The sequence below is a fragment of the Elephantulus edwardii genome, unplaced genomic scaffold (genome assembly GCF_000299155.1).
Source record: "Elephantulus edwardii isolate Elephantulus edwardi_28Jun2011 unplaced genomic scaffold, EleEdw1.0 scaffold00236, whole genome shotgun sequence".
Classification (NCBI taxonomy): Eukaryota; Metazoa; Chordata; class Mammalia; order Macroscelidea; family Macroscelididae; genus Elephantulus; species Elephantulus edwardii.
This window is the reverse complement of record NW_006399986.1, coordinates 2,913,830-2,924,537: the sequence shown is the minus strand read 5'-3', so window position 1 is coordinate 2,924,537 and position 10,708 is coordinate 2,913,830. Positions and strand designations below refer to the sequence as shown.

The window sequence follows — 10,708 nt, the reverse complement described above, 5'->3', positions numbered from 1 at the left end:
GGGGCGGGGCTTCCAGGGAGGGATGCTGAGGGCTGGGGCGGGGCTTCCAGGGTGGGATGCTGAGGGCTGGGGCGGGGCTTCCAGGGTGGGATGCTGATGGCAGGGGCGGGGCTTCCAGGGTGGGATGCTGAGGGTTGACTCCATGTCCCCACCCCCCAGGCTATGTCCAGGGCATGAGTGACCTTCTCTCCCCGATCCTCTACGTCATTCAGAACGAGGTGGACGCCTTCTGGTGTTTCTGCGGCTTCATGGAGCTTGTGGTGAGGTGCAGGGTGAGGAGTGGGAGATGGGTCCCCCCTGAAATGGATCCCGGTCTCTCACGGGACCCTTCATCCCTGCAGCACGGGAACTTTGAAGAAAGCCAGGAGACCATGAAGCGGCAACTCGGCCAGCTCCTGCTGCTCCTGAGGGTGTTGGACCCGCCGCTGTGCGACTTCCTGGGTGTGTGACTGGGAACAGGAGAAGGCGGGGCCTGAGATTTCCTGCTGGCCATCGTGACTGTGTCCAGGGCATTTGGGCCTGACCCACGGGAAAATCCCTGCATGACTCAGTACCTAAAACACACCTGAAAATGGGTTGTCGCTTCCAGCAAAACCTCAGTCGGCATGAGCATGCAGGCACCCTCGGGCACCTCCTCCCTACTCTGCCCACCCCGACTCAGCCCTGACCCGCCGCATATATTTAGTCATTATGTTGTTATGTGCTCTCAGAACCAAGTCTTCGCTGACCTTCTGGGGGGTTTTCAGAGGCTGTACGTTGCACAGGAGGAGATTGCCCATCTTTCTCCCAAAGCAGCTGGTGGATTCAAACTGCCTGCCTTTGAGTTGGCAGTGCGGCTTCTTAACTACAAGGCCACCAGAACTCCTAGGACATATCTTAGAAATGAGGACTAGGACCAGGATGTGATTCTTAACACTGACTGACAGAGCTCCGTGTTACCCTGAGCCACGGGTTAGAAATGGCTTCTCTGGCCCCTGGGCTGAGGCTGACGGTCATGGTTGAGTCACTTCCTCCTCTTGTAAAGTAAGCCAGGGGGACCTGACGCCTCCACACTCTTCTGCCAGTGTGTAATGATGGTGGTGATCTTTCATTTACTGAGCTTGTAAACATGGCGTGGTGGTGGTGCTGGACCTCGTGGTCTGACTTTACAAGGGGGATTAATAACATCAACAGCCCAAACTCGATTCCTTTTAGGTGACGTCAGGCGCACCGCGAATCTTTATACCCAGCCCAGGCCTCTTCATCCTTTCCTCAGCGCTCTGCTCCTCCGCTCGGTTCCGCAGTTTGTGACTGTGACCACACAAAACTCATAGACTGGAGCCACCATCGTTGTTGGGTGCTGTTTTGTTGGAACTGACCCTATGGCTGGCCCGCCAGCAGGTTTTTGGACTCAGTAAATCACACGGGAGGAGACAGGCCTTCCTCCTGTGGAGCAGCTGGTGGATTCGAACTGAATGGCTTTGAAATTGTAGCACAGCTTCCTACCATCAGGCCACCGGAGCCCCCGGGATTTATTGGGCTGTGACCACAGGCAGGCAGTCTTCTTGCCTCGTGACCCCTGAGGTCTCTTGTTTGTTTAGCTTCTGCCTTGAGCAGTAAGTACCCGGAGGCACCCCACTCCCACAGCAAGCCTCTTGTCCGAAGGCACTGGGCTCTCGGGCTCTGGGCCTGGAAGCGACTGTACCTCCTTTTGAGGTACTGCGCTTGCTGTCCTGCTCACTGTCTCCCACCATCTCTCTTTGTCTTCCCATCTTGGAGGTTCCCAGCCAGGGGCCCAGGGTCCAAATAATTCTCCACTCTCACCTCTTCTTTCTTCGTGGTCCTGAGATGCGATCCTGGCTTCTCACTTCTGAGATGACTCATTTTAAGTCTAGTCAGATGTCAAAACTGACTAGTTTTTCTCCTTACAGTTCCATACATCTAATTTGCATAGTTAGCAAGCTCTCCAATCCCCACGGTGGCCCACCAGCACCTTCTTTGCATAGTCCCACCCAGTCAGGGGGAGTTACAAGCCCATGGTAAGGAAAGTGGTATAAAATTGGCCTGCTTTACCTTGGACGCTGTGTGCCGGGCACAAAGCCAAACGCTTTATGGATGTCCTCACTAGAATCCTGCCTACTGGGAAGGTGGGAACCTACCTGGACTCTTCCCCAAGAGGAAAGTCAGGCCTTTCCTTGGGCCTCTCAGACCCAGACTGGCCCATGTCATTGGAAACCTTCGGCAGTGCCTTTTCTAGTGACCGCATGGTGTTCTGCCCTCCTTCAGGATTAGAGGGCCTTAAGTTAAAGAATTGGAATGCTAACCACGTTTGATGGGTCAAACCACGTTGCACGAGAAAAAGGAGACGGTCCTTTTCCATGAACATTTACAGCCTCAGAAACCCAGTGAGCAGCTGTGCTTGGCCCTCAGGCCTTGTAAGGAGTTGGGATGCTTTTGACTCCAGTGGGTTTATGATTTCTATGTTGATTCGTTGGGTGATACAAGCATTTAACATTCTCAGTAGCTACCCATATGGTTAGAGGTTCAAATCCACCCAGTAGGGCTCAGGAAGCAAGTCTATGTGACCTACTTCTGAAATCCCACAGAGCCAGGTTCTCCCAATGCCATTGATCCTGGTTCTGACTTAACCTGACCCTCGAGGAGGTTAAGGTGATTGATTGTTAGTGTTGCGTTGTTGCTGTTTGGTTTTTATTCTGTTTGGATGGCTCTTTAGCACTCTCCCTTCTGAAATGTTAGCTTATATTTTTGCTAGTAGTTAAGGCATGAAAATAGGTGCCTTTGAGCTGTGGTGCTGGAGAAAAATATTGAATATAGCATGGACTGCCAGGAGGACACACAGGTTCACCCTAGAGAGGGTGAAACCAGTCTGCTCCTTGGAGGCAAGGATTCTGAAGCTTCATCTGACATACTGTGGACATGTTACAAGGAAGGACCAGTTCTTGGAGAGGGACATCATGCTTGGGAGGGTGAAGGGACAGCACAGGAGAGGAAGACCCTCGATGAGATGAATTAATTCAGTGACTAGGGTAGTGGGGGTGGGTGTGTCGGAGACAATAAGGTTGGTTCAGGATAGAGCAGGGTTTAGGGCTGGGTTTTGTTGTTTGTTTGTTTTTTTTAGTTTTTATTTTATTATTTTTGTGTGCGTGTACCGTCAAATCAGATCTGACTGGTACAGGAGGAGATTGCCCCTCCTTCTTCGGCAGAGCATCTGGTGGATTTGAACCGTGCGCCTCTGGGATTGCAGTGCAGCTTCTTGCCAGTAGGCCACCAGAGCTCCCCAGGGTTTAGGGCTGTTGTGCACAGGGTTGCTGTGAATTGTGAGCCGCTCAGCGGCGCGTAACAACAGCAGGGCATGATGAGCAGATGCACCCCGGGGCTCAGTGATCACACGCTCGGCTGCGGACGAGAGGGCTGGCTGTAAGAAGCCACCAGGAGAAAGCTGCAGCGGTCTGCTTCCATTAATAGCCCTAAGGGGCGTGTAGAAGGAGTCCTGGTGGTTCAGTGTTTAAGTATTGCTCCATGGGGGGGAAAGGTGAGGCCTTCTGCTTCTGTAAAGATTATAGGTCCGTCAAGGCTCTCGGAGCCAGAACCGTCTCTCCTCAGTCACCGTGAGTCTGAGTTTCCCACCTTGTCACCTGCACTGGGTGTTGGCATTTAACTTTGGAGTTTCTCTTCTTCCTGTACCCTATGGAAAATTTTCATGGAAAACTTGACACTCACATTTCACCTGGAGTCGCAGAGGCAGGATGCGAACCTTCCCCCTTCAGAGCCTCCCCAGGGCACTAGCTCTCTTGGATGGGCGGCTTCTCACAGCCAGGCTCCTCTGGAAGCCCCAGACCCCCCAGCTGCGCGCTTTATGGCTGGGACGGGGTCTGAACTGGTTTGGACCTGGGTCTCTGCCTGTGATGCTCACACACGTACCCCCTGCCCTCTCCCCTTCCTCCTCTAGACTCCCAGGATTCTGGCTCCCTCTGCTTCTGTTTCCGGTGGCTGCTTATCTGGTTCAAGAGGGAATTCCCCTTCCCAGACGTCCTGCGGCTGTGGGAGGTCAGCGGGCTGCTTCCTGTAGGGGGCAGGCCTTGGGCAGGAGCTGGGGAGAGACTGGGTGCTGACGTGCCCCCCCAACCCCATCCCCCAGGTGCTGTGGACTGGACTCCCCGGACCCAACCTGCACCTGCTGGTGGCCTGTGCCATCCTGGACATGGAGCGTGACCCCCTCATGCTGTCCGGCTTCGGCTCCAATGAGATCCTTAAGGTGAGGCCCCTGCTACCCTGCTCCTGTGCAACTCCAGCTGGGTGTGAATCCACCCTCTCTGACCTGTCCCATTGCCTACCTGTGAGGCCGCCCTGTCCCGGGCCGCCTTACTTCACGTGCACTTGGCCCAGAAGGATGAGGACCAGACCTGCACGTGGTCTGGGGAGACCTCGCAAGGCGGTGACCAGTATCACAGGGGCTTGGGAGCGGCCACTGTCCACTCTTGAGCCCACCGTGTTGGCTGCTGGGGATAAAATGCGTGTCTGAGTGGACCCGTGCAGTTGAGGTCTGTGGTGGTCGAGGGTCAGCTGAAATCATGGTCTTCAGGTCATCAGATCTGTTTTCAGCTCAGGAGAAAGATGGGTGGCGATTTGTAACCCCATAAGCTCAAGGGTCAGCTGAGTAAGAACTGACTCGATGGCAAATGAGTGAGCGGCCCCGTGTGACATCTCATGACTGTCTCAGGGGGTTTCCAGTTTGAGATCTGCGTGGGGACAGTCTCCCGCTCCAGCAAGGCCCCATCTAAAGGAGCACAGTGTTTATAAGAAGGGCACAGGCACAGGTGCCGGGCATTAGGACTTGATGTTGCCTTTTGGGGGGCATCATTTATCACTACACTGTGTTAACACTGCAGGACAACAGAGGGCTTCGAGAAGTGCGGTGGAAAACAAAGGTGGTTTTGTTACGGGGTACCCCGGGGTGCGTCCTAACTCTTGCTGCCTCTGAAGGACAATATTACTGCCGTGAGGCCGAAATCTTCATTGGGGAAAAAATGGGCCTTCTCCCGTTAACAGTTCAGTCTTGGGGACCCAGTGCAGGGTCACAGGGGCTGAATGTCTCAACGACGCTGGGTTTGATTACGGAGAGAATTCAGGTGGGAAGGTGCATTACACATTGGCTGCTAGCTGAGAGGCTAATGGTTCAAAGCCCTTAGCCAGCCTGTGGAGAAAGTCTCCTAAGGATTTACAGCCTCTCAAACCTGGTTGGGAGGAAGCTGCCTCGAGTCAGAATCGACTTGGCAACTGGGCATCCCTGCAGGAGCCCCGTACCAGGTGGTGGAGCTGCTGCAGACGATCAGCCTTTGGTTAATGGACAGATGGGCCTGTCACCTCACTGCAGCTCGTACCTCACCAAGTACATCACTGCTGTGGGGTGGGTTCCAGCCCGGTGGCCCCCTTCAGATTACGGGCTGTAAATTACACTGGGCGACGTCGACCCTTTGTCATCCTCTGGAGCTGCTGGTGGATTTGAGCTGTCAGGGATGTGCACCCTTTGGATAGCAGAGGAACCCCCCAGGGCGTACACCAAAAACAGGGTGTGGAATGTTGGTGCGTGAGGTGAAGGGCCACAGGGTTTAGGTAGGTGGTCTCCATCCCCCGCTCCCAGCAGGCCTCACAGAACAGCTAATGGGGAGCACGGATCTCCCCTCCACCTCTGACTGCAGGTGTTGGGGTTCAGGAGGGGCTTTGTGCCTTGTCTGACGCCTGCGTCTCTATAGAGCATGGAAAGTGCTCAGAACAATGACCGCATTGCGGTGTGTGAACTTCGCTGGCCCAGCAGCTCCTCTCTGAGCCCGAGAGGGCCAGACCCCGTTTTCCCTCCATTGTGTCCCCAGCATAAGACAGAGTGGACGCTTGGGCGGTGGTGGTAGAATGGCTGTGTGGCCCAGCTGACCCCCTCCTCCCGCAGCACATCAATGAGCTGACCATGAAGCTGAGTGTGGAGGACGTGCTGACGCGGACCGAGGCCCTCTACCGGCAGCTGACCGCCTGCAAGGTGGGCCTCTGGCCTCTCCCTTCCCACCTCGCGCTTCTCCTCCTCACCCCACCACCACTCCCCACTCCCCCCTGCGCCACTAGCTCCTCCCCTTCCACCTCACCTCCACTCACACCCAAGCCCCTCCCCTTCCCCATCTTGCCCCTCCCACCTCGCCTGCCCCCCCAGACCCTCTCCCCCACCTCACCTGCTCCACCCCAGCCTCTCCCACTTCTCTCCCCCTCCCCCACCTCTAGCCCCTCCCACCACCTTCCATGCCTCTAGCCCCTCACCTCCTCCACCCAACCCACCCCTGCCTCTTAGTCCCTCCCACCTCTCACCATTCCTCCTCCACTCCCCACCCTCTTCCCCCCTTCTCTCTCCTCTGGACCCCCTTCCACCTCTGGTCCTTTGTCTCCAATCTCTCCTCCGTCCCCTCCCCTCTGACCCTTGGCTCCCTCTCATCCCGCCTCCCTCTCTCCAGGAGCTGCCCCACAATGTGCAGGAGATCCTGGGCCTGGTGTCACCTGCAGAGCCCCACAGCCCCTCGCCCTCAGTGTCCCCACTGCCTCTGTCCCCCACCCGCTCCCCACCGGCTGTGCCTCCCCCGGCCCACCCGGCCCCGCAGCCAGACAGCAGCCTGGAGATCCTGCCAGAGGACGAGGACGCTGGCGACTCCTAGCCCGGCCGGGCGGACCCGCACAGGCACTTTACTGTCCCCACCTCGGCCGCCTTCCGAGAGGGGCCGGAGGGCGGTGCTCCCTGTCCTCCCGCCCCGCAGCCCTGCGCTGTCCTGACTAGCTGGCTCATTAAACTCACTTCCTAGAAAGGCTTGGCTTTGTGCTGGTGGGAGGGAGGCAGCCGCAGATACGCTGCCCTGGGCCTGGCGGAGGGGCCGGGGTGGTGGCCGCGTTCTGCGGACCAGCGCTCAACGCCCCGACCCCAGACCACGTGCCTCGGTGAGGGGTGACGCCAGTGGGTGAGAGTGATGGAGCCTGTGGACACTGGAGCCTCCCCGAGTTAGAGGGTTTTGTGGGAGTGAAGAGACCGCGCTGACGACCCCCAAAGCACAGGGTCAGGGCCCCAGGGCTGCCGCAGCCCGGTGCAAATAATATACTGCCCCATCTCAGACCATGCTTTCATCTCAGCCTGAGTGGGCCTTCGCAACCTGTTCGTAGCTTCCCGCGACGCTCAATGTGCAGGATGCCCGAGGGGGCAGGTTCGGGACTCCAGAGGTGCCCTAAGAGCTGTGCCTCTGCTTCCGGCGAGCTGCACCAGGGTGGTGCCAGGGACAGGGGTGGGGTACAGGGCTGGACCGCGTTCCTTTACTCAAAAAATACTTTAATAATGGACTTCCTTGTGGGTTGTGTGTGTGATGAACTTGGGCTTGTTGGTCAGGTGCGGTATGGTCACTGCATGCAGGGAGTCCGGGTGTGGGTGCTCGACCTTGTGCGAGCCGTGGCCGTGGTGGTGGATCCGGATGGCGGCCCGCAGCGCCGACTTGATGGCCGTCTCCACCCAGCCGTGCGGGTAGGCCGTGTGCTCCCCGGCGAAGTAGATGCGGCCGTAGGGGACCACCCAGTCCACAACATGCGGGTCTGGGTGCCAGGAGAGCGGCGGCTGCACCACGAAGCCGCCCTGGCTGTGCGGATCCTCGCCCCAGCGCTTTACCACGCCGGTGCCATCCCAGAGCTTGTGCACGTGGGGCCCGTGCAGCGCCGCCACGTCGTCCAGCACCAGGTGCAGCACCTCGTCCGCAGTCAGGCCGGCGAAGGGCGCCACCGAGTCCGACCAGGTGTACGAGGCCAGCAGCAGCGCGCCCTCGCCGGGCGGCGGGTAAAAGATGACGCGCGATGGGCGGTCAGTGTTGGAGTGGCCGCCCTCGATGTGCTCCTCCTGCCAGAAGGGCCGGTGGAAGCTCAGGTACACCTTGGTGGCCGGCACGTAGTGCAGCGAGCGCAGCATGTACTCCCGCTGGCGCGTCAGGGGCGGCGTGAAGTTGATGCGGCGCAGCGCGGAGCCGCTCACCGTCATCAGCACCACGTCGGCCGTCAGCACCTGGTGGTGGGTCCCCTGCGCCGGCCTCACGTGCACGTGCACCTCCTGCTGGTCCTGCTTCACCGTCACCACCGGTGTCTGCAGCAACAAGGGTCCCGACAGCGAGCTCAGCAGCGCGCTGGGCAGCAGGTCCCAGCCGCCCAGAATGCGGCTGTACCTGTGGGCGGGGCGAGAGGCGATTTGGGTGTGACCACGCCCCCGTGACACGCCCCTCCCCACAGCCCTGCCCCTGCAATCATTGGCATCTGGGGTGTGTGTGTGTGTGCGCGCGCACGCACGTGCAATCATTGGCATCTGTGGTTATTGTGTGTATGTGTGTGCAATCATTGGCATCTGTGGTTATTGTATGTGTGTGTGCAGTCATTGGCATCTGGGGTGTGTGTGTGTGCAATCAATCACTGGCATCTGTGTGTGTGTGTGTGTGTGTGTGTGTGTTTGTGTGTATACCATCAAATAGGATCTGATGGGACCAGGAGGAGACTGCCCGTCCTTCTCCAGCAGAGCATCTGGTGGATTCGAACCACACACCTCTGAAATTGCAGTGCAGCTTCCTGCCACTAGGCCACCCGAGCTCCCTTGTACCTGTCTTGCTAGCATTGCCAAATGTCTATCCCCGCTCCTCTCTGCTCTCTGGTCCTTGAGGATCCAGGAAGCAAGGGGCATTACTATCCCTGGGCCACCTCCTCCTCTGGTAACCATTTTTTTGTTGTTGTATTAATTTTCACTTACTGGGACCGGAAATTTAATGATCAAGGAGACGCAGTGCTGCAAGGATCTATTATCACCAAACCAGAAAAATTTTCCACTCTCTGGTACCCTTTCGTACACAGGTGGATGCCCCCAGTTGGAAGGGCAGAGGTTGGCAGGTGGGCGGGACCAGATGAGAACGCTCCACCTCTCTGTCCAGTGGCCCCGCCCCCCTACTGTTACCTTTTCCAATTGGCTTCTGCAGCCCTGCGCTCCGCCCCTCCTGCCAACCCCTAGCCAGTCCCAGCTGGCAGTCCGCTCCCATCGCTTGTTCTGATTGGCCTCTGCCGTCCTGGTCCCGCCTCTCAGCCCGCCTGTTCCCCGTTACTCGTCCTGATTGGTCCCCGCCTCGCCCCTTACTGTATCTGGTCACTGAGGCAGCTGTGGGCGCGCAGGGCCTCCGAGAAGCTGAGATAGAAGAAGCCATCCTTGGCCAGCGTGTCTCCCAGCATCCGCACGGCCTCCTGGCTCAGGTTCCCCTTCCCGAGGAGGTATTCCTGGGGAGTGGGCGAGGGCCCAGGTGTTTGAGACACCCCCACGGTGGTTCAGTCCCTCCCTCCCGCGTCCCTGAGGCTCGGGTAGGGCCGTGTCGGGCCCCGGGTCAGGGGGTCCCACAGCCCCTGGGCAGTTCCTGGGGGTCCCGCTCACCAGGAGCGTGTGCCTGTCGAATATCTCCAGGGCCCTGTGGCAGCCCAGCACCTGGACATCTTTGAGAGCCTGTGGGGAGCACGCCGGGGGGCTGAGCTTCTCGAGTCCCCCCCGGCCCCTGTGGGCCTGACCACGTCCTCCCTGGGGTCTCCCCCGGTCATCTCTGCCTCCCTGTCCCCTCTCCCCTCCCCCCTCCCGCTGGCGGCAGTCCTGGAGCAGACGTGGGCATGTCTGTCTGGTGCCCACTAAATGCTGGGTCTCATGACTCGTTCTGGGCGCGAGTGGAGCTCACTGGGCCCCCTGAACCCGTCAGTGCGGGCAGGAGTGATGGTCAGCAGGGGTGATGGCCAAGGAAGACATTCACAGGAACGTGGAGCTGGCATGAGGACAGCAGGGAGGATCTGAGGATCATGGGGAGGATCTAAGAGCCGTGGGGAGGACGAGAGGGCCGTGGGGAGGACATAGCTATGGTAGGTCGGACTTGAGGGCCGTGGGGAGGACCTGAGATGGTGGGGAGGACGTGAGGGCTGTTGGGAGGACCTGAGATGGTGGGGAGGACATGAGGGCCATGGGGAGGACCTCAGATGGTGGGGAGGACGTGAGGGCTGTGGGGAGGACCTCAGATGGTGGGGAGGACATGTGGGCTGTGGGGAGGACCTCAGATGGTGGGGAGGACATGAGGGCTGTGGGGAGGATGTGAAATGGTGGGGAGGACATGAGGGCCATGGGGAGGACCTCAGATGGTGGGGAGGACGTGAGGGCCGTGGGGAGGACCTGAGATGGTGGGGAGGATGTGAGGGCTGTGGGGAGGATGTGAAATGGTGGGGAGGACATGAGGGCCGTGGGGAGGACCTGAGATGGTGGGGAGGACATGAGGGCTGTGGGGAGGACCTGAGATGGTGGGGAGGACATGAGGGCCGTGGGGAGGACCTGAGATGGTGGGGAGGATGTGAGGGCTGTGGGGAGGATGTGAGATGGTGGGGAGGATGTGAGGGCTGTGGGGAGGATGTGAGATGGTGGGGAGGACGTGAGGGCTGTGGGGAGGACATGCGAATGGTGGGGAGGACATGAGGGCCGTGGGGAGGACCTGAGATGGTGGGGAGGACATGAGGGCCATGGGGAGGACCTGAGATGGTGGGGAGGATGTGAGGGCTGTGGGGAGGATCTGAGGATGGTGGGGAGGACATGAGGGCCGTGGGGAGGATCTGAGGATGGTGGGGAGGACATGAGGGTTGTGGGGAGGAC

General features: G+C 58.8%; 2 protein-coding genes across 3 annotated transcripts in view; one reads left to right on the top strand and one right to left on the bottom strand.

The window, feature by feature from the left end:
- Nucleotides 1-6,692, top strand: part of TBC1D17 (TBC1 domain family, member 17) — a 19,999-nt gene extending 13,307 nt beyond the window's left edge. For both annotated transcript variants that reach the window (XM_006898647.1, XM_006898646.1), the window contains 6 exons: nt 160-260; nt 342-441; nt 3,950-4,047; nt 4,139-4,255; nt 5,945-6,031; nt 6,495-6,692. In XM_006898647.1, the coding sequence (XP_006898709.1) occupies nt 160-260; nt 342-441; nt 3,950-4,047; nt 4,139-4,255; nt 5,945-6,031; nt 6,495-6,692 (701 nt within the window). The remainder of the gene's footprint in view (nt 1-159; nt 261-341; nt 442-3,949; nt 4,048-4,138; nt 4,256-5,944; nt 6,032-6,494) is intronic.
- Nucleotides 6,693-7,351: 659 nt separating this feature from the next.
- IL4I1 (interleukin 4 induced 1) overlaps nt 7,352-10,708 on the bottom strand; it is a 9,411-nt gene continuing 6,054 nt past the window's right edge. The window contains exons 5-7 of the mRNA XM_006898719.1: nt 9,464-9,532; nt 9,176-9,312; nt 7,352-8,225 (exon numbers count right to left, since the gene is read on the bottom strand). Of these exons, the coding sequence (XP_006898781.1) occupies nt 7,352-8,225; nt 9,176-9,312; nt 9,464-9,532 (1,080 nt within the window). The remainder of the gene's footprint in view (nt 8,226-9,175; nt 9,313-9,463; nt 9,533-10,708) is intronic.